General features: G+C 46.5%; 1 protein-coding gene across 1 annotated transcript; it reads left to right on the plus strand.

Moving 5' to 3' along the window:
- Positions 1–7706: 7706 nt before the first annotated feature.
- RHOV (ras homolog family member V) lies at positions 7707–15305 on the plus strand. Its single transcript, XM_077820271.1, has 3 exons — positions 7707–7902; positions 14486–14544; positions 14865–15305. Exons 1-3 carry the CDS (start codon positions 7707–7709, stop codon positions 15303–15305), a joined length of 696 nt encoding a protein of 231 aa, XP_077676397.1.
- Positions 15306–23093: the final 7788 nt, after the last annotated feature.

A 23093-nucleotide genomic window follows, 5' to 3' on the forward strand; every position in this document is an offset into this window, starting at 1 on the left:
GCATTAAAAGCTGAGTTTAAAAATACCAACCATCTTCTACAATATGTTATGATAGTAACTTAGAGATGGGCCCGAACTTGAACCTCATAGCAAACCCCATCAGGTTTCATCATTGTGGGGTGTTTGGATTTCAGTGCCTAGATCCAAATCCCTATTTATGGTGTTTGGTTCTTGATCAGACCCAAACTGGAAGAGGCCTATTTTCTTATTTTCGTTTGGCTGACAACAGCTGAATTTGTGAGATTATGGTCATTTTGGGCTGAAATCTCATGAGATCTGTTTGTCTGATTTCAGTGCTGTTAAATTGGAAGCCAGACTTTAGCATGTATTTGAAATGAAACTTCAGCCTAAACCTAATCCAGATTCTGAACTAAACATCTGTTTACCCATCTGTTATTTCTCCTTCAATGCTCATTCAATTTACGTACAAACGTTTTAAATAATTACATTGTAGTGCTAAATTCATGAACTCAGGGTTTACAGACAGGAGTTGTTTTTAAGTGGGTAAAAACATGCAATGCATTTTTCAGTTCTTTTAGGTGTCTAGGAGTTCACGGACAATAAGGTGACTCATTTTTGCAGGGCTTTGCCAAAAAACAAAAGAAAAGAAAAGAAAAACAGAAACATAAGCTTTCTCCAGCAGGTGGCAACATGCACCTAAACAATGAGACATCTTCACAGGCAGGTTTCAGAGTAGCAGCCCTGTTAGTCTGTGTCCACAAAAAGAAAAGGAGGACTTGTGGCACCTTAGAGACTAACAAATGTATTTGAGCATAAGCTTTCGTGAGTTACAGCTCACTTCATCATATGCATTCACAAGACCATACTCATTTCTGGTGCAAGTTTCATAAGGGATAAATTTGACCTACAATCGTTGACTTGAAAAAAAAAAGAGACTAGGACTAATATCTATGCTTATTTTGGAGGGGCCTTTAAGAAAGCATTTTGGGAGATAACTTTATTTGTATTTCATTCTCATTTATTCTGATTTAATATTAAAATTAATGCAGGATTTTTATTTTATTTATTTATTAATTGCCTCTGTATGAAGCTAGGATGACAGCCAAGCAACATCTGTGCATTTTTCTATGTCATCGCTTTTAATTCCAGGAAAGAATAGAGAGGGTCATTGATCCTGGGACTGGGAGAACTATGTGCTAGTACTTTCTCTGTATGCTCCATGACTGTGTTCTGTGAAAGTCTGTTAAAAATCAGACATCCCCATTAGTCCAAGTACTAAATGTAATACACAGGGGCTTTAAATGTTTTTATTGCTAGTGAGTTCAAAAAATAAGCAATTCCTATTAATTGATCAAGGAAAACATAAGTACAAGCAAATATTAGGTTTGTCTTCCTTCTTAATTTAAGAATATACAGAACCAGATAATTTATTTGTGGCTTTCTGGCTCTTTGTAGGTTGCCAGTGGGGCCCTATCTGTCACAAAATTTGGGGACCTCAATTTAAATCCACTTGTGGTATACAGTTTGTACACAAAGAGGATCTGATTCACCCTTGATTTGCACCTTATATAATTGTTCATGCCTGTGCAAAGTGGGTATAAAATGCTGGCAAAAAAGAACGGTTGCATTTTACATCCACTTTGCAATCACTATTTGTAGATGTAAGTGACTATACAAGGCACATGGCAATGGAGGATCAAACCCAGGATCTTCTCTTCACCTTTTTGTCTATGGAAATGGTAAGACATCTTTCCAGAGTCCAGGGGGATGTGCAATGAGGTGCCTGACATGATGCATGATGAATCAGCATTCGCTGTCTCTCTCGTTAATATAGTGATTATGAAGGTGACTGGTGAGGAAGATGTGTGTGTGTCTCAGCTCCTCTAGCAGGTCTCAGTTTCACCAGGTCTCATTTACCCTAACATCTGTCTCACCACCTCTGCATCTCTCCTAACCTGCATCTCCAGCTGTTCTGCCCTAGTGTCAGATAGCTTCCTCTTTGCTTTCATCATCTTTATGTTCCTCATTTTCCCTGTACCAGAATATATCACCTGTAGTTGCAACTTTATACTTCCTCAGAGAGTTGCACATATGTGACCACAGTGCACCTCGTGTGTACTTGCAGTTACAACTAATCTGATTGAATGTGACTAGACAAAAGTGAACGTAAAGTTTACTCAGTAGCCAATAACACTTGCTGCCAGTGGTTTTTATGAATTTCTCTCTCACTCCAGAAGGAAGAAACCCAGGTATTTTTAAATCTAGGCTCCACTTCATAGATATATGTGGGCTCTTTCTAGTGCAGTTTGAATAGTTCAATCAATTTACAAAAAGCTAAGATGTGAGAGTGAACAGGAGTATTTGTAGGTATGTCTCCATGTCATTTCAGCTGGGACTGGGAACATGTCTGCCAGCCTGGATAGATAGATGTGCATTAGCCAAGAGTCTCCCGGAATCAGTCTCAATCTCCCGGAGGCTACTGAAAACAATCTGGAAGATTTTAATAGGCCACTAAAAGTCCAGTGGCACAGCAGGACTGAGGCAGACTCTCTACCTGCCCTGGCTCCGCGCAGCTCCCAGAAGTGACTAGCACGTCCCTCTGGCTCCTAGGCAAAGGGGCAGCCAAGAGGTCTCTGCACACAGCCCTTACCCCAAGCGCCTACTCCGCAGCTCCCATTGGCTGGGAGTCACAGCCAATGGGACTTGCGGGGGTGGCGCCTGTAGGCAGGGGCAGGGCACAGAGCTGCCTGGCCACCCCTGAGCCTAGGAGCAGACATGGTGGTCGCTTCTGGGAGTTGCCCAAGGTAAGCACTGCCCGGCCGGAGCCTGCACCCCTCACTTCCTCCTGCACCCCAACCTCCTGCCCCACCCCAGAGCCCCCTCCTGCACTCCAAACCCCTTGGCTCCAGCCCAGAGCCTGCACCCCCTCCTGCACCCTAACTCCCTACCCTAGGCTCAGCCCAGAGCCCCTTCCCACACGCTGAACCCCTTGGCCTCACTCCCCAGCCCAGAGGCCATACCCAGAGGCAGGGCAGGGGCGTAGCCTTGGGGAATGGGGCGGGGCAAGGGTGTTTGGGCAATCAGATACTTGGCAACCCTAATTAGCTCTGCTCAAGACAGTGTTAAAAACTGCAGTGCGCCTGTTGCACGTGGCCCGCCAAAGTAAGCCCCCGGCAGCCTGGGCTAGTTTGTTTACTCGCCGCATCCGCAGGTTCGGCTGATCATGGCTCCCACTGACCGCAGTTCGCCGTTCCAGGCCAATGGGGGCTGTGAGAAGCCACGGCCAGCACATCCCTCAGCCCATGCCGCTTCCTGCAGCCCCCATTGGTCTGGAACGGTGAACTGTGGCCAGTGGGAGCCACGATCGGCCAAACCTGCAGACACAGCAGGTAAACAAACCAGGGGCTTACCCTGGCGGGCCGCGTGTCAAAGGTTGCCAATCCCTGGGCTAGCCACATGAGTGCAAGCCCACCTAATTTCTTGCGTCGGTACACTGCTATTTTCAGCATGCTAGCTGGAGCAGAGCTAGTGCATGTTTGTCTTCCCCAGGCTAGGAAGCACACTTCCAGCTGCCATATAGACATATCCTAAGGGGTCAACACATATAGGACCTTGGCATGACAGATTCCCAATATTGTAATGATGCCCCTTTGTCCTTAGGCTTAGATTTTGTCCTTAGATAGACTGCTCCACCTGTAAAGCTGGCTACAATAATTAGAATCTGAGGCTAAAACCAGTGTTTTTCTCCTAATTAATCATCTGTTTTTGTTAATAATAAGATTATATGCCTCTATATATCAGTTTGCTTGGCACCCTTCAGAACTATTCACTACTCAAATGTGTAAGTCGAAAGTTCATTGTAAACCTGTACTTAGTTTAATGCAACAATTTTGTGTTAATCTGAAGCTGCAGTTAGTCTTCCAGCCCAGGCTAGTAATGACTGATGCTGTTATTATATGAAGTCTGTGTAGTCTGTATGAAATGTGTTTGGTCATCTCAGTTAAGTTCCTAATGGGCAGGTGTCTGCATCACAAAAAAAAACATTGCAGTTGGTACTAATAAGCATTCTCAGGAGAGAGGCCAGGAATAGCCCTGTGACCAAGTCACTCCCGACCCCTCACCTCCCCCCCCCCAACCCAGAGAGATTATCTTTGCAGGCTAGGAATGAAGCATGTTAAAGAGACAGGTTTCAGAGTAGCAGCCATGTTAGTCTGTCTCTGAAAAAAGAACAGGAGTACTTGTGGCACCTTAGAGACTAACAAATTTGTTAGTCTCTAAGGTGCCACAAGTACTCCCGCTCTTTTTGTTAAAGAGACAGCTTGCACTGCAGCTGCCATGGCATACCTGTTGCATTGAAAGAGCACATACGTCTCCATGGCTATCAATCCAGTATCTCTTGTGAACTGGGATGTACTTTCATTACCAAAACAAACTCTTAATTCAGGACAGGTGAGTGCTATTGTATGAATCCTCTCTCCATCCGGGCAGAGCTGTACCTATATGTTCAGAGCCAGATAAGACATGAGGAAGAAACCTGTGGGAGCTGCCCAGTTTCTTTCCCACAAATTAATTGCTTGGTAAAGGTAGTTTAAAAATAATTTAAACAGGAGAATCAGGGCATCTCACCCCATGGAGGTGAGTGCCTCATCAGTCGACTGTTGTCAGAAATCTGTCTACAAAGAAGAGAAGTGTTGACCCACAGAGAAATATAAGATTTTAGGAGAGGGGATTTTCTGTACTCCCAGTGAGACAATTCATCTTATAGGAGACCCACCCATGGGTAAACAACAAATGGGAAACAAAGTCTGCCAGGTCCTTTTCATCTCCTCCTTCTGCTGCTGTTGTCACTTTTGCTAACTGTGGGAAATTCACACTCCCTCTGATTTGCATTCAACTTCTTCCTCTTTCTGGGAAGCTTCAGAGTAACAGCCGTGTTAGTCTGTATTCGCAAAAAGAAAAGGAGTACTTGTGGCACCTCTAAGGCACCACAAGTACTCCTTTTCTTTTTTCTGGGAAGCAGCACCAAATCTTTCAGAGCACAACAGCTCCCATAGTGTTATCTCATATTTCAAATGTGTGCTAAGAAACCACTGCAGGGACTCTGAGCACATGAAACAATTTGTTGCATTGCCTTTCCTTGCTATGGCTTGGTGCATGTACACAGCAGTACCGTTTCTCAAAGCAGCAGTAGGAGGAACACAAACAGCACACCTTACAGTGTTGACTGTACCGATGCATTCTGGGGCTCCTGAAGTAGCTGACCCATAGCCTGTGTTTGGACAAACCTTCTCTTAAAATCTCCCATCAGCACAACAAATACAGGGACTATAATGTAGACCAACCACTGCCATTTTAATCACCATATCATCTAACCCGGCTCAGAGCAGGTCTGGACAACACAGTGATTAAAACACTGGCAGCAACTTAACTATACTAGCTATCGTTGCAATGAACAGAGTTGTGCTGGTGAGAATGCAATGGTGGGAGATTTTAAGAAAAATGTGAGGGTAGAGATGGCCACACTGCCCAATGTTGCTCCTGGGATCAAAGGCTTTTGGGTACTTTCCAAACCTGGCAATGCCTATGGATTTTTCCATCACTGTAGTGAATCCATCCCTTCAAGCAGTGGTAGTTAAGTTGACAGAAGAATTCTTCTGTTCACCTAGCTGCGTATACAGTGAGAGTTAAGTCAACCTAACTACACTGCATCGGCCTGGGGTGAAATTTTTTGTAGACAAGAATGATGTCACTTGGTTGATTTAAATTGTAGGTGGGCCAGGTCTTAGCTGGTAGCACTCAGACTTCTAGCCTAGCAGGCTGTGGATTCAACTCCCACATCAGGACTTAACCCCATATCCAAGGTTGATGGTGCAATCTTTGTCTGCATTGGCCTTTTCCCCTCAAAATTTCCCACCATTCTATAATTTGTTCCTCTCTACTGTGTTATAACAGTGGAAGTGCTACTTTTGCCGCTGAGTCTCCTCCCCTCTGTCTGTTTGTTTAGTTGTCTTTTTTTAGATTGGGAGCTCTTCAAAGTAGGGATTGTGTCTTCTTCTCTATTTATAAAGTGCTTAGCACATTGTGAGCACCACTGGAAAGGAATAAAAAATGCACAAATGGGAGACCAGATTGGAAAGCCCCATGCACATCCAGAGAGCTATGAAAATGTTTCCCTGCTTTTGCCAGAACGTAGCAACGGTTTCACCTGTGTTATACAAGCTGGACTCAGTTGGTTCCAAGCACAGAAAGTTACCCAATAAGACATGTGTCATGCTCTCTGTCTTTCATTTGTTTTCTGTTGCCATGCAATATTGTCCAAGGTTGCAGCTCCTGTACATCTGTGGGAATCTTTTTCAACAATCACAGACTCTCCCTGCTGGGGCCACTGCCCACTGGCATTGGGCTTCGAAGTGCATTATCACTCTTTCTTCTGAAGAAAAAATAGTTTTGAGGGATGAGCAGGGACCTTCTTTTTGTTCTGTTTGTGCAGCACCTAGGTCAATGGGATCCTGGTCCACGACTGGGACTCCTCGGAGCTACAGTAATGCACATAATTAATAATAAGCACCAATAATAATAATAATAATGATTAGGGAATTGATAATGCATAACAGAGCCTTTCACCTGGAGGATGCTGGCTGGAATCCAGCTCAGATTGGTAGTGACTGAAAGTCTGTGCCATTTGATGGCTTTTCAGCGGCCTTTGTCAGGCCAGGTCTATACTATAAACTTATGTCGATAGAACTACGTCACTCAGGGGGATGACGCACTTATACCGACCTAACCCCCCTTGTAGACAGCACAATGTCAATGGGAGAGTTTCTCCCGTTGACGTAGTTACCGCCTCTCATGGAGGTGGATTAACTACACCAACGGGAGAAGCTCTCTCGTTGGCATAGGAGCGTCTTCACTAAAGTGCTACAGTGGTGCAGCTGCGCCTCTGCAGCGCTGTACGTGTAGACAAGCCCTAATATGCATTTGTTGGTCTCCATTTATTTCCCAATGAACAGGTGTCCACATCACAAAGCCCCACTGCATTTTGTACTAATAGGCATCCTTGTTTGAGCAGAAGGAAAGATTCTGGGGCTATAGGCTGAAATCCCCTCTCATTCTCCTTCAGAACAGGGTAAAGGCACCTGGGGAAGGCAATGTGAAAAACTTGCATTGCCACTGCTTTTGCTGTACCTGTTCTGAGCATAGAGGACTTCACCCTGCAGGGCTGTCGGGCCACCACCTTTCACCAACACTAAAGTCACTGAAACTGTAAGTGAAAGAGAAGAAAATGTAGAGAGCAAGCAGAGAGGCTGGTGGATTCAGACGCCCATGAAGCAGAGTCAGGTTACAAGGACAGGACAGGAGGTTGGACTATGCAAATCAGGCTTTTTTTAAACCACTACAGGTGTAGAACTAAGTTAAGCAATAGTAGCTTAGTGAGAGGGAGAGAAGGTGGGACCCACAGGCCAGTGCACAGAGCTCACTGCAGCCGCTGCCTTGCCAGCTCCAAGACACTCCAAGGGATGTAGTTCCAGAGGCAAAGAAGCTTCCATCTAGGCTATCGTGGCTGAGCCACACTCATTTCCTGCCTTGCTTTACCCACTGACAGTTTCCTGAGGCTGCCGGGGGCTTTTTTAGGTTTTTGCTGGTTTTGCTTTTGTTTTAAACAGAGTTTTGCAGCTTGCCCCTCACATTCACCAAACATTTTTAGAAGGGGGAGCAGAGCTGCTCCCCTTTTTCCTGTTCAAGATATGCCCCCCCAGGAGCTGCTGGATTATTCACCTGCCCTGCGAAGAAACAGCACCCCAAGGGGCAGTGGCCCACAGCTGGGCATCAAATGTGTCCTAGTAGGTGACGGGGCTGTGGGCAAGACCAGCCTGATCATTAGCTACACAACAAATGGATACCCTGATGAGTACCAACCCACTGCCCTGGACACATTCTCAGGTAAGGGGGAATGGAATTTAAGTGCCTGTTGGGGAATCCTGCCTGACACCAGCATGCTATTGCCTTCTGGGGTTGACTTTCTTCCTTTTTTTCACTGTTACAATGGCCTTGTCAACACTAGGGTTTTTCAGACACATCTTTCCAAAGGGTGCAGTTCTACCACTCCAGTGGTAGCAACGGTGAGAGTTGTCACTTTGGATGGGCTATCACCAGCAGGAGAGTGAATTTGTGTGGGGGGGTGGAGGGTGAGAAAACCTGGATTTGTGCTGGAAATGGCCTAACCTGATGCTCACTTTAGATAAGCTATTACCAGCAGGACAGTGGGGTGGGAGGAGGTATTGTTTCATATTCTCTGTGTATATATAAAGTCTGCTGCAGTTTCCACGGTATGCATCTGATGAAGTGAGCTGTAGCTCACGAAAGCTCATGCTCAAATAAATTGGTTAGTCTCTAAGGTGCCACAAGGACTCCTTTTCTTTTTGCGAATACAGACTAACACGGCTGTTACTCTGAAACCAGTCCTAGTATAGAGGGGCTACCAGCTACCATCAACATTTTAAGCACCACGTCATCTATCCCTGTTGGAAACCCAATAAAGTCAAAGGGGGGAGGGATAGCTCAGTGGTTTGAGCATTGGCCTGCTAAATCCAGGGTTGTGAGTTCAATCCTTGAGGGGGCCATTTAGGGATCTAGGGCAAAAACTGGGGATTGGTCCTGCTTTGAGCAGGGGGTTAGACTAGATGACCTTCTGAGGTCCCTTTTTTAGTGCTTAAAACCTCAGCAGCAGCCATCAGTTCCCACAGTTAACCATTGCAGGAGCTGAACCCAAACAGACATTTTTTTTTAAAGCTTCCCTGGTGTAGACAAGGCTTGAGCATAAGCTTTGCACAGGAGGCTGTAAAGGGAAACCAGTTTTGCCTCTCACACGCAATGAGGGAGGCAACTCTCGTTCTTGGCTTGAGCCTGTGCAAAACTGTAGAAAGGAAGTTTATTCTGCTTGAGTCTGTTCCTTCAGGCCTGAGACATTGCCAAGAGACTTATCTAGGGGTTCATTGCCTTGCCTGCATCTCTCCTTATGAACAAGGGGTGGGAGGTAGAGCTGTATGGAACTCTCAGGGGGGTTATTATTGATGAATGTATTACATATTACCCATAACTGTGCTCAACTCTGGGTGAAATCCTGACCTCTCTGAAGTCAGTGGCAAAACTCCCATTGACTTCAGTAGGGTCAGGATTTCATCCTTGATCTTTCTATCGTAAGGTTTTATACTGACTCTCATCACTGTAGTATCTGAGGGCTTCATGGACATATAATTAGACAAGACTGTGCCCCAAAGATTGTAACCCTGGTCAGGATAGAGATCCAGGGAAAGGGACAGCTGTGTGGTGCTCGCAGAGTATGACTACACAGCCCACAGCAGAGAGTCTCAGTGTGTTAAAATCAGCTGCCCCAGCTGGGTAGATGTCGCAACAGGGCTCTGAAGCCTACAGAGTGGGGGTGGGATTCAGAATCTTTCTAGGACGAATGTCTACACAGCTGTTTTTAGCATGGTAGCATGAAACCTGCAAACCTGAGTCTGTACACTTGATCTCTGAGACTTGCTGTGTAGATCAGTGGCTCTCAACCTTTCTAGACTACAGTACCCCTTTGAGTCTCATTTGTCTGGCATACCCCAAGTTTCACCTGACTTAAAAACTACTTGCTTACAAAATCAGACATAAAAATACAAAAGTGTCACAGCATACTATTACTGAAAAATTGCTCACTTTCTACCATATAATTATAAATCAACTGGAATATAAATATTGTACTTACATTTCAGTGTATAGTATATAGAGTAGTATAAACAAATCATCTATGTGAAATTTTAGTTTGTACTGACTTCGCTAGTGCTTTTTATGTAGCTTGTTGTAAAACTAGGCAAATATCTAGATGAGCTAATGTACCGCCCTGGAAGACCTCTGTGTATCCCCACTGTGTACACCACTGGTGTAGATATACTTTCACTGGTGTTCTTATGTCACTGGTTAGGATTGGGATGCAGGGAGACAGGTGACCGTATGGGTTCCTAAGGGGTTTACTGCTCTGGTTATGTACCTATTTAAGATTAAAATACTGGGGGAAAGACAGCTGTGTGAAAACGCTTGGAAATTCATGGCCCGGTTCTGTTCCTGTTGTGATGACAGAGATAGGGAGAGGGAGACATCTGTGGGTAAAGCTTTGGAATTTTATTGCTCTGGTTGTGTAGCTGGTTAGGGCAGAGATACAGGGCAAGAGACAGCTGTGTGGAAATCAGTCTCCTCTGATTTCTTGCCCTTGCTCTGGGGAAAGGGAGACTGGAACCTGGGGTTTACCCCCAATGAAAAAACGGCATAATTAAAGAGCACATAAGTAAACACTGTCTGCTAAAAGTTTGCTTTGCATATTAAAAGATATGGGTGTTTGCTGTCTGGAGATAGCTCTGCTGATCCCTTCATGGCTCCTGAAGGGACAGGAGAGTAAATAACATTCTGGTGATACGTTAACACCCCACTAACTCTTGCCTTCTCCTGGACTTTGAGCAGTCACTTTAACTAATGGTAAAAGAAAAGGAGTATTAGTGGCACCTTAGAGACTAACCAATTTATTTGAGCATAAGCTTTCGTGAGCTACAGCTTGCTTCATCGGATGCATTCGATGAAGCGAGCTGTAGCTCACGAAAGCTTATGCTCAAATAAATTGGTTAGTCTCTAAGGTGCCACTAGTACTCCTTTTCTTTTTGTGAATACAGACTAACACGGCTGTTACTCTGAAACCTTTAACTAATGCTGTAGCGTCACACATTCAGCTCTCCAGCTACAAGCCCAGCCTGTGTCTGTGTTATGGGGTTAAGAAAGTTTCCTTCCTTTTCTAATAGGTCTTGGGTAACATTTTCAAAAGTGCCTAAATCCCATTTTCAAAAGGGACTATGGCATTAAGGAGCCTAACTCCCAGTGACTCTGAATAAGGCTTAGGCTCCTGAGTAACTAGTTCGCTTTTGATATTGGGGCTCCTAAGTCACTTTGGCCTGGTGTACATTCAAAGGTAGGTCAACATAGCTACATTGGTGAGAGTGTGCAAAAATCCACACCTCGGACTGATGTAGCTATGCCAACCCAACCCCCACTGTAGATGGAAGAATGCTTCCTTGGATAAAGCTGCCATTGTTTGGGGAGGTGGTGTTGGTACACCAGTGTAAAACCCTCTTCCACTGTAGGCTGTGTCTATACTATGGGGCTATGCCAGTATAGTCTCCCTCATGTAGACATACCCTTAGGCACTTCGGAAAATCTTACCCCTTTGTCTATATTGCTTGCTTTTTCATCAGTGGTGCAAGCCTTAGTGGAGACAGGGCTCAGACATGTTTAATGGTAACCTGCAAAAGATTTCTTTTTTAAAATTGGGCTTGTGCCTTTTTTGCTACTTTATAATGACTAAATATGGGCTGAAAGGGTTTTTTTTAAAAAAAAAAAAAAGAATAATTCTGCTTCTTTTTGCCTTTAGAAATACCAGAAATGTGTACTGTTAGTTCTCGAGACCCTTAACTGATGGTGGAAGGGATGTTCTCTTCTTTAGTATGACGTCCTCTCTCCAAAATGCTCGTTAGCATTGGCAGTGAATAATGAAAAAATGAAGAGTTTAAAGAGTCTGACTAAAAATCCATTCCCCTCTCAATGGCTGAGCTTCAAAAACTATTAACTTCTAACATAGAAAACAAGCAGAAACAAAACCTTTAAAAAACATTTCAGGTCTCCTTTATCCATTGTAAAGAAACACAAAAGGGCACCAGGCCAATTGCGATTCCTTTGCAGGTCAGCTCAAAACTAAAGGCTCAGCTGGGATCCAGATCTGGGTTTCACATACCTCCAAGGCTGAGGGCTGCTCTGCCCTGAGTTGTTGCTTTTTTGTTCAGATGCCCCTCTAGTTCAGTCACAGTTGTGAAGAGGTATGGGAGACCTGCTGGTCTGCACTGGGCCCTACTGGCTTCCCCCAGAGAACTACTGGAAAGAACCAACCAACATTCTGCTGTTCCAGGGTGCAGGGGAATTTTAGAAAATGGTCTGAGGTGCCATCATTCTCTTGGGTCTCTGAAGAAATGCCACCCGGGTAATTGTCCGTTCTCATTCTGCTCCCTCAACGCTACCATGTTCAGCGTTGGGGAGAGGGACAGGGGGTTGCCATCATTCACAACAATTATGTGTTATAGTTTTTCTGTATCAGCATCTTCTGAAGGGGCCCATCGCTAAGGAATGATCCAGAAAGGAGGAGGCAGCACTAGCTCAAGGGATCTTGCTGCTCTCTGCAATACGGACATGGCTGTTCTCAGCCCACAGTCAGTCCCACGCTGAACAGTCACTGGTGGCCTGAGCATCCACAGCTCTTATTGAACTCAAAGGGAACGGCAGGTGCTCATCACCTTTGAAAACCAGGCCTTCACCATATTGCTGCTAACTTCAGTAGTCACCTGTTCTGCCTACCTGGAAGAGCCCGCCAGCTATAGGATATAGGAAAATGGAAGAATTCCCACCCTTCCCATTTATGAATACAGATTTGGCTTGAACCAGAATCCATCCTCAGAACACCCCTGAACTTTAAGGAAGTTCCTTTCTGGATCCAAACTGCACAGTTTAGGCCCATCTTTATAATGGGCCTGAAAGGGAAACCCAAATTCCACCAGGCTTTGGGCAAGTGTGGGTTTGGAACTGGATCTGGATCCAAACTGGATCTAATTTGGATCCAGTCCCGGAGCACCCATGGAGTTGGCACCTACGTAGCTAGGTTGATCTACCTTTTAAGCATAGACCGGGGCTCAGATTCCCAGCAGTTCTTTAGATCTGGAACAGGTTACTCTTCCTCCTCTGGGACTAAGATATGGTAATACCACTCAACTGTTTTCCAGCCACAAGGAAGCAATGGCTTTCACATATGCTGGCAGGAGAGGCAGTGCACCCTTGTGTGCCTCCCTCCCTCATTCTTTGTGTGTGGGTGTCTTAATTTCAGTTCATCTTCTCTCTCTCTTTCTCTTTCACAGTTTTCTGTCAGTAAGCAGAATCATTCTTCTCCCCAAGGGCTTTTATGACCCCACTGACAATGAGGTCAGTTGTTTCTGCCACTTCACTCACCAGCTAAGAACTTGAAGAATAATACAAGATTCAGTTTGCTTCTTTAAAATAACAAAACCCGCTCCCCTCCCCATCCCACCAGAGCCAATGACACATCAGAAATACTGCTAGGTGGTGTCAAGTGCTCACCATTGTCACCTTAGCACAGGATGTCTCCCTTCCTTCAGCAGACAAGTGCTATTTTGACATGCTGTCAAGATTTTAATGCAATTCCCAGCCCCTACCCTTTCCTCCAGCCATTCTCTGTGGAGTCTGAAATGCTCAGAGGTCTAACAACTTTGCTTTGAATTTCCATGGGCAGGAAACAGGGCCTGACTCTGAGACGGCTAAGGTTGATGACACCATGTTAAAGCTTCCTGCACTTTTGGAATAATGTGGGTGCAAAAATTGCATACATAATACGCCACTGGTGGTAGAAATGGTGACAACTGTAGTGTAGTGTAGGCAACACAGTGGTAAAAACATCTGAGGCCGCTGGAGTTTTCTAGTGGCGGCAAGGCCTCAGAGTGCAGATAGGCCATGAAAGGGCCTTCCAGAAGAACTACATCACATTCCTTTTCCTGTAAGCACTTTTGCTTTAAAACAGTGTTTTATGTTCTTGGCTTTCTACAGCTGGGGCAATACTAAAAGAGAGCATCTCTGAGAAGGTTTTTCTTGAAATGCCAAATCTTTGCCCTGGATGAGAAGGTGGGGTCCTGGCCAGCCCCAGGGAGGGTGATCTAAGGATATGTCTATACTAGCCAACTCAGGCTCATGGGACTCAGGCTGCAGAGCTGTTTAATTGCAGTGTAGATGTTCGGGCTCGGGCTGGAGCCCAGACTCTAGGACTCTGTGGGGTGGGAGAGTCTGAGAGCTCGGACTGAAGCCCAAGCCTGAAAGCCTACACCACAATTAAACAGGCCTCCAGCCCAAGCTCTGAGTCAGCTGGCACCGGCCATCCATGGGTATCTAATTGCACTATAGACATACCCAAGTAGTCACAGAGTGCAAAAAACTAGGAATCAGTCCCTAAAGTGCAAGATTCCATGTATCCCTAACTGATCTTTTGGGGATGTGGGAGAAGACTGTCAAATTATTGCTAGGACACTGTTTGACTAAAAGGCCAGTCCTACCGAAGGTCTTTGTGTAGTAATGCCCTGGAAGGACTCCCTCAAGGTGTCAAAGCAACCAAAGAGACTGTCCCCAGAAAAGCTGGTGCAGGTTTCCCAAAGTGCTTGCTAGGACAGGGTTTGGGTGTTTTAGTGAGGACTGGGTAGATAGCCAGACAGGGTGGACACATGCAATAAAACTGAGAGTCACTTTACCACTGAGTCAGGGCATTCATTCCAAGAGCTCCCCAGGGACACAAAACAGAGCTGGAGAGAGGAACGTGCGTGTGTGTGTGCGTCTGTCTCAAAGGCAGCAAGTCTGTACTCATCCTCTCTGTCTCTCTGTGTTGCAGTGCAGGTTCTGGTGGATGGAGCCCCGGTTCGGATCCAGCTCTGGGACACAGCTGGACAGGTGAGACCAGTCAAAAGGGAACCAGCAGTTTTGGTTCTGACTAGTCTGTGGGACAGGTGCTATTAGCAGGGTTTGTGGGGAGGGTAGTGTACAGCTGGGAAAGAGGGACACATTCAGTAAAGACACTAATTAAACAGAATGTGACAAGGACTCTTGTCCCTGAAACTCAGCCTTCCAGAATGACGTGGAAGTGGCATGAAGGGGACATTGTGCCCTGTCTCTGAGATGCTGCTAGCATATTCATCGTGTGAAGGAGTCACTCCAGTATCACACTGTTGGAGTTCAGTCCAATGATCTTCTCTCTCATTTTTCTCCTGCAGGAGGACTTTGATTGCCTCCGATCACTTTGTTACCCTGACACTGATGTCTTCCTTGTCTGCTTCAGTGTGGTGAACCCCAGCTCCTTCCAAAACATTACTGAGAAATGGATCCCTGAGATACGGACTCACAACCCCCAGGCGCCAGTGCTCCTGGTGGGGACACAGGCTGACCTGCGGGATGATGTCAATGTCCTCATCAACCTGGACCGCTACCGTGGGAGGCCTGTGCCCAAGCTTCAGGCTGAAGGCCTGGCAGAGAAAATCCGGGCACAGACCTACGTGGAGTGCTCAGCACTGACCCAAAAGAACCTGAAAGAAGTATTTGACACAGCCATTGTCAGTGCAGTGGAGCACAAAGCCCGGCAGGAAAAGAAGATGACAGCCAAAGGGATCAAAACCCTCTCCAAGTGTCGTTGGAAGAAGTTCTTCTGCTTTGTCTGAAGCTGGTTTGGCAAAAACACCTCATGCCAGTGCTGATCCCACACCTTCTTGGAGAGCCATGTGACTGCACCTATGGCTCCTGCGAGGAGAGTGCTGTGAGCTGTTGAGACTTGGAGTCCTGGCACTTGCTGGGTTGTGGTCAGAGGCCTGGGAGACATGAAATGGACTTCCATTGCACCAGGTTACCAAATGGTCCTTCTAGCTTTAAGCATCTGGTGGACATGCCTGTGGTGTCCCAGATCAATGGGAGCCTTTAATATACTCAGACTTGGTCCTAAAGAAAAAGCAGGTTCACTATGCCCAGTATGACCAGTTTCATTTCTGAAACCCAACTAAAACTTCCAAAATCCTGTCCCAGCATAATCTAACTCTGGTGTAAACCTTTTGATGGATTCTGGAGAGCTGGCTCTATTCTGGCCGTTCTAAAGTCTTGGTTGGGAAGAGGGAGGGGGTAATTAATGGAGACTACTGTGTGGTCTGATAGGGGCTGCTCAGTTTTAAAAAGTAGGACTTAAATGCTTCCCCTCTAGTTCTGATCACTAAAAGGGGGTGGGGGAAGAGTGTCATCAAGATGTGATAGAGCAGTGCTCGTGGGTTTGTAAAGATACCTTACCATGTGGGAAAGGGCTTACCTATGAGGCATATCCTGGGAAGAGACCAGTGGCTGTCTGAGGGAAAGCACACTGCAAGCTGCAGTCATCCTTGAAGCAAAACATCGCCTAAAGAGGGCTCCATAGTACAGAGGGTGACTGTGCTGCTCAGAAGTGATCACTCCTTTTGGGTGCCCACTGTGAGACACCTTTGTGCCTGATGTTGAGAGGTGCTGAGGCGTGGGACTGCTGGGCCTTAGCACCTCTGGACATCAGGCAAAAAGGTAACGCTGTGACCGTGAGGGGTTGATAATGCAACAGGGAAGTGCAGTGGTGTTGAGGGAGAGAAGGAAAAGCATGTGATAGAAGGAAGAGAGAGATGTGGAGTGAAGCCGAGAAGGAAGGAGAGGGGGGAAGGTGAGGAATGAAGGAAAGGGTAAAGAGAAGGGAAGGGAGGAAAGAGGGGAAGGGGAAAGGGAAGGAAGAAAAGTTATTCCACTATCATACTTGTAGGATTTGGCTCACGATGAAAACTCTAGTGAGCTTGCTTTTTAAAATATTTTTGTCCCTCAGTTTCAAAATTCAGGAGAAAGTAGTGGGGGGACGGGATGGACAGTTCCTCTTGTTCAAATAAAACCATCAGTTTAGGTGCTGTACGGCAGAACAGGAGAGAATCGAGTTCCCCTTGTATTGTTCAAACCTTGAGGCTGCAGGCTGAGAATTGAGGGCCCAGGGCTCTCCTCTCTGTTCTCAGGAGTTACAGCTTGATCCACTGAGGTCAGAAACAAAAGAAACCCTTAAAGATCCTGCCATAGGAAGACACCCACTCTGTCTGCTTCATGCCCTTGCAGCGAAGGAGCCCACTTTGTCTGTGAGTCTGTTCCCTATGATCCTGAGAGCAGGGTCAGTTTCCCAATGCGATTTCGTACCCTTCCTATTACTGAGCTTATCTCCACTTCTAAAAAAATTTCCACAGAGACATTTCAATCTAGTTTACAAGGTAGAGAACATCATAGGCCTGTCATGCAATGCTTTGGAGAGTCAGGGGATGCTCTGCACCTGACAGTCAACCATGCCTTTGGACACTCTCTCTGAAATAATGTCAGACCAGGGGATACATTTGGGGGTTGTTTATACACACACCCTTGTCTAGGCTGACTATAAAAACCACAGCATTCCACATGGGTGGCCAGAATGTGACCCATAGTTTAAATGCCACTCAGATGACAGTTACCTTCATCTTTAACAGAGAGGTGCAGTCCACTAAGAGTAGAGCCCCAAGTATGCAGTGCAGCCAGGTAAGATGGAGCATTGCATGTAGAGACTTGTAGTCTCCACTGGCTGTATCCCTGTATTAAAGCTGACCATAGCTGCAATTGTTCCCTTTTGTGCAAACTGGGTGTGGCCCTTCTGAAATGTTACTGAGTTCAGCTGGATCCAGTCATGCAGGGCCAAACTGTGGAGAACGCAGATCAGTAATTAGAACTGAAGAGAGGTGTCCTGGGTTATTTTGCCATTATACAACCATGGGCAGGGTACTGTCAGTTGAATATCACTTTCAGCCATAGATATATTACTGCATTTCTTTCCTAGCTGTGTAGGACAGCGCTTCTGTGTAACTAGTTCAGCTTCCAGGTTGGGTCTTTGTGCATTTCCATAATGTAAGAACAAACCCGGAGACGGGGCCGATAAGGAGAACACCCCGTGAGCCTGAGGAGGGGTGAAAGCACCTACAGGAGCTCATTGGGAGTGCTGGACTTCCCTGGTTCCCCAGTGCAGAGTGAGTGCTGTGGAGAGCTGGTATTGCCCTTCAATAGCTCTGTACGGACAATGGGGTTGCTTTGTCCCAGGAAAGAAGCTGCACTCAGAGCTGCTTTTGTCCACTGTTCACCATGTCTAATGTTTGTTCAAATAAAATGGTCTTATTTGAGAGTGACTGAAGTTTGTGTTCATAATTTCACTGGTGGCAAGAAGCCTGAGGCCTTCTGCGGGTAATGGGAATGTTCTACTGGATAGCTGCCCTCAGAACAGACCTATGTCCCCTTGTGAGGGGGTGTCCATCCCACATAGAAAGGGGGTGAAGGTGGCCACATAGGCCTATTAACTCCATAGGCTGCACCTGGAGGAAGAAGAGCCAGGGAGCAGGGAATTGATTGCAAGCAGGTTCGGCTGGGCAGGAATAGATGGGGCCTATAAAGCGAGGAAGCTGGCACTAGACAGGGGCTGCTAGTGGGAAGGACAATCACTCCCTGGGAAAAGAGAGGCAGGTTTGGTGTTAGTATTCCTAGGGAAGCTAAGAGTGGTAGGAAGCATCCCAGGAAAGGAGTAGTAAGGGCTGAAAAAGTGAAGCCCAGAACTGCTGGATTGAGGGTCCCTGGAGTAGAGGGTAGGCCTGGGTTCTCCTACCAGCCACTGGAGTGGCACCTGAGGCAGTGAATGGGAACACTGCCTAGGACAGTGGAAGGAAAGACTTTGATTTCCCCTTTCAGGGTATAACACATAAGGTGACCTAACAGCAGGGCTGAGTCACAAAGAGGCTGCAGCAGCTCATGGAGTAAGAGAGACTGCAGACCCAGAGAGACAGGTGGAGGACAGCATGCAACCATGGGAATGGATGTTGACCTGATGAGCTAATCTCCAGAGTGGCCAGGAGGAGGTGCCAAACTAGTGGTGAGTGGAGCACCCCATCCCACCCTTTTTCTGTCCTCTGTTCCCCAGCGCAATTTTTGTTAGCATTGCTCATTATGCCTTCCTCAGTCCCAGTCCAATTCACTTCTTTAACTTAACTGCCAGTAAATTAGTTTGGGGTGGGGAATCTCCCAAGAGCTCCTAGTCACCTGAGATTCTTCCTTCCACCCTCAAAGGCCAGTCCTGGTGAATACCCCTCTGGGTAAGAAGGGCTGGTAGTGACACAAGAAGCAAGCTAGTCTCATCAGCCATGACTCAGCAGCAGCTCCTTAAGAATGCTGCCTTTGCAGCACTCTCAACACAGGGCGAGACGCCCATCTCACCCTTAGATCCTCTCAGGGTAACAATGTTTCAGAGTAACAGCCGTGTTAGTCTGTATTCGCAAAAAGAAAAGGAGTACTTGTGGCACCTTAGAGACTAACCAATTTATTTGAGCATGAGCTTTCGTGAGCTACAGCTCACTTCATCGGATGCATACTGTGGACGGTGTAGAAGATCTTTTTATATACACACAAAGCATGAAAAAAAAATACCTCCTCCCACCCCACTCTCCTGCTGGTAATAGCTTATCTAAAGTGATCACACATTGTAAGGAGAGTGATCACTTTAGATAAGCTATTACCAGCAGGAGAGTGGGGTGGGAGGAGGTATTTTTTTTTCATGCTTTGTGTGTATATAAAAAGATCTTCTACACCGTCCACAGTATGCATCCGATGAAGTGAGCTGTAGCTCACGAAAGCTTATGCTCAAATAAATTGGTTAGTCTCTAAGGTGCCACAAGTACCCCTTTTCTTTTAGGGTAACAATGTGTTGCTCTGGCATCAAGCTAGCCTCATTCCTAGTAGCTCAGTTAGTATTTAAATGCTGACTGAGTGGTCTGTGCTGGCCAAGGCACAAAGGAAGATGTAGTCCCTGTCCCAAAGATCTTAGTTTATTAGAACCACAGTTGTTTAAACCATTCCAATCAAAATCTTGGGGCCTCCCAACCACTCTGAGGGTGGGGGAGAGACAGAATCCAGCAGAAGGGTTGGGGACTAAGCGGGAAGAAACAAGCTGGAGGACGGAGGCTGCTGAAAAGATGAATCTGTGAGGGAGGAAGAGGGTTCCTGCTGAAAGGCTCTCTGATTATGACCTTTCTTCCAAGCATGGGAGGCAGGCTCATTCACTGACTGCAATCTGCCACTTGCTGGATCTTCTTGAGTTAGAATATGTGAGGGTTGCGCGGGGGGGGGGGGGTGTTAAACGCTCTCAGCACAATGCTCAATGCAACAACCTATGGGGTCAGCGCTTGGCTCTGCTATTTCCCACAAGACTGCCCCATCTTCCTAATAATTAAGACCTACAGAGATCGTGGAGGGATCTTTGACTGGAAGTAACAGTGAAGTGTGAATGAGCTCATGGAGTGATTCATTACAAAGCACCTCCTCTGTCATGTGCACAGCAAGTGTGCTAAAACTCAAGGAAATGTCAACAATGAACAATCCTGAACTAACAGGGGGAAGGCTGTTTTTTATTGCATGCAGTGTTGTGTCAATGCTTTGCAATAGACCAGTGCCATCTACCCCTTAACTACAGGGAGCAAGCTCATCCTCAGTGCCTTGAAGCCTCACCCACATGGACCCTGTCTATGCTTCATATTTAGGGCCCTACCAAATTCACAGCCATGAAAAACAAGTCACAGACCGGATTTCATGGGGCCTGTGCTTTTACCTTATTGTACAGATTTCACAGGGGAGACCAGCATTCCTGAAATGGGGGGGTCCTGACCCAAAAGGGAGTTGCAGGGGGTCACAAAGCTATTTTAGGGTGTTGCCGTATTGCCACCCTTATTTCTGCACTGCCTTCAGAGCTGGGTGGCCAGAGAGCAATGGCTGTTGGCTGGGTACCTGGCTCTGAATACACCAGCAGCGGTGCAGAAGTGAGTGGCAATACCATACCTTGGCATGCTTATGTCTGCGCTGCTGCCTTCAGAGCTGGACAGACAGGGAGTGGCAGCTGCTGACTGAGGGCCCGGCTTGGCAGGTAGCAGTACATAAGTAAGGATGGCATGGAATGTTATTGCCACTCTTTATTTCTGTGCCGCTTCTGGTGGCGACTCTGCCTTCTGAGCTGGGCTCCCTGCCAGCAGCCGCCGCTCTCCAGCTGCCCAGCTCCGGAGGCAGCTCTGCCCCAGCAGCAGCACAGAAGTAACAGTAGCGGTACTGCAACCATCCCCTACAATAACCTTGCAAACCCCCCCCCCAACTCCTTTTTGGGTCAGGACCCCTACAATTACAACACTGACATTTCAGATTGAAATAGGTGACATTTACAGTTTTTAAAAATCCTATGACTGTGAAATTGACCAAAATGGACTGTGAATTTGGTAGGGCCCTATTCATAGCGACAGACTCAGTTACAACCTGCCAGCCCTTTGGCTCTGGCACAGTTAAAGCTCCTGCAGGGCAGCTCTACCCAGAGTTTAACTGTGTCTCTAGATCACTCTAACAACTTGGATGCAGTTACAACACCCTTGGACTATAGGTGGAATGATGAGAGAAGTTACTGTTGCTCAGGTTTGAATACAAATCGCCCTCTTCAGGTTGGGTTTTATTGCAGGAGATCTAGCCTGACCCCAGATTGATACTAGCTGGGCATAGTCCTCCAGCTGCATTCTTTCCATGTGATTTTAATGCAGTTTAAGGCCAGAAGGGATCAGCATGATCCTCCAGTGTGACCTCCTGCATAACCTCTTTTTTATAAGAAGAAAACTCAAAAGAAAAAGGGTACAAGTTATATCATGTAGCTCCTGTTTCCCCGCAGTGGACTCTACTCAGCACAGCCCATGTGGCCCTGCTTATACTCTGCATATTTTTCAAGATCTTTTTTCCCCCACCTCCAATGCTAACATCTCATCAACTCTGGTGGTATGAGCAACGTTGGGAGCAGTAGAGGCTGCCAGCTGCAGATGGTACCAAATAGTGTAACCTGGCTCAGAGCAGGTGTTTAAGTCCCTGGTGGCAGCCACCAGCTTGTGTACACTAGAGCTAGCTCTGGTGCAGCTGAACTCTACTTTCTCAATGGTGGGAAATTTTCCCTAGTTTAGAGAGGGCCCTTTTGTGTGTCTCCTTTCAAACTAACACACCCTAATAGGCTTAGCTGTGCCTAATTAGCTCCCAGCTGGCAGGGCCTCTGTAAGCTGCCTCTGAACCCTGGCTGGAAATTACCACCCAAATTACAAAACATTGTCTGTTTCAGCACAGCCACCTCCTATAGCCTGGTCTGGCAAGGCCTTGGGGGTCCCTTCCAACAAAATTGTACACCCTGTTAGTGTAAACAGGACCTAATCGCATGTAAGACAATTGTTTGAACCCTATCTGACAGAGCCAGTGCTAGGCATAAGCAGACTAAGCAATTGCTTGGGGGCCCTCTAATTATTAGTATGGGTTGGGGGGAGGGCAAAAATATTCCTGCTTACTGCCCCAATGGGTTAGCATTGGCACTGCTAGCAGGGAACTACAAAGTTGTGATGGGTCCAGTAACACAGCAGAATTTGTAATGCATCTGAGACAACTAGGGACAAAACTGTATTAATCATTACAACCTTGCTTAAATGAAGTTGTTACCAACAGGGTTCATAGTGGTTTCCCTGACCAGTGACTAGTTATTCCCCAGACCCTCTTTACAATGATATAAGTCTGTTAAAACACTATGGCTATGTCTACACTACAGACTTGATGGCAGCACAGCTGTACCGCTGCAGCTGCCCCGCTGTCAGTTCTCCTGTGTAGCTGCTCTATGCCAAGGGTAGAGAGCTCTCCCACCAGCATAATTAAACTACCCCTCCCCCGCAACAAGCAGCAGTAGCTATATCTGTGGGAAAGCGTCTCCCGCCAATATAGTGCTATTCACACAGGCGCTTTTGTCAGCAAAACTTATCTGTCAGGCTGTGGGGTTTTTTTTCCACATTCTGACCAATAAAAGTGCTAGTGTAGACAAAGCCTATGCTATAGACTATGGGTCTATGTATTACAGAGTGGCTAGCATAGTTTTATAACAGTTACAAGAATGAAATCCCTGGTCAGACAAACTGCACTAGAATGCTGTTTGCAATATCTTATTTAAGATACAGTCTGTAGCATGGCTCTGATCCTGTAGCAAGAAGCAAAGAGCTGCCCCATCCTGTACCTGGGCCTACTGAAACCTGCTGACTCATCTACACTAGAGGCAAGCCCTGAGCCCTCTGTGTTCAACAAGAGTTCCCATGATATAAATATGATATTGTACTTGTGAAGACCTATTGCACAAGAAAAGGGGAGATGATTCAACCTCTCCCTTAGACAGGTTCCTTCTGCTGCCACATCATGTGATGTCAGTTCCCAGGGTGACGCGATGCCCTTTCCTTTCGGAGGGCTGCTCTGCTTAGTGTCCAAACAGGCCTAACTTGTTCTGGAAGGGCAGGGTGAGATACGGACCCTCTCCTCCTTTACCCCACCACTGCCCCAGGGCTGTGTTGTGCTCTGAAATACAT

Source organism: Eretmochelys imbricata, chromosome 6, assembly GCF_965152235.1.
Source record: "Eretmochelys imbricata isolate rEreImb1 chromosome 6, rEreImb1.hap1, whole genome shotgun sequence".
NCBI lineage: Eukaryota > Metazoa > Chordata > Testudines > Cheloniidae > Eretmochelys > Eretmochelys imbricata.

Excerpts from the sequence above, each read along its gene's own strand:
- RHOV (XM_077820271.1), top strand. The coding sequence starts at position 7,707 with ATGCCCCCCCAGGAGCTGCTGGATTATTCACCTGCCCTGCGAAGAAAC. Across the intron at positions 7,903-14,485 it reads TGCCCTGGACACATTCTCAG|TGCAGGTTCTGGTGGATGGA; the intron begins GTAAGGGGGAAT and ends TCTGTGTTGCAG. Across the intron at positions 14,545-14,864 it reads TCTGGGACACAGCTGGACAG|GAGGACTTTGATTGCCTCCG; the intron begins GTGAGACCAGTC and ends TTTCTCCTGCAG.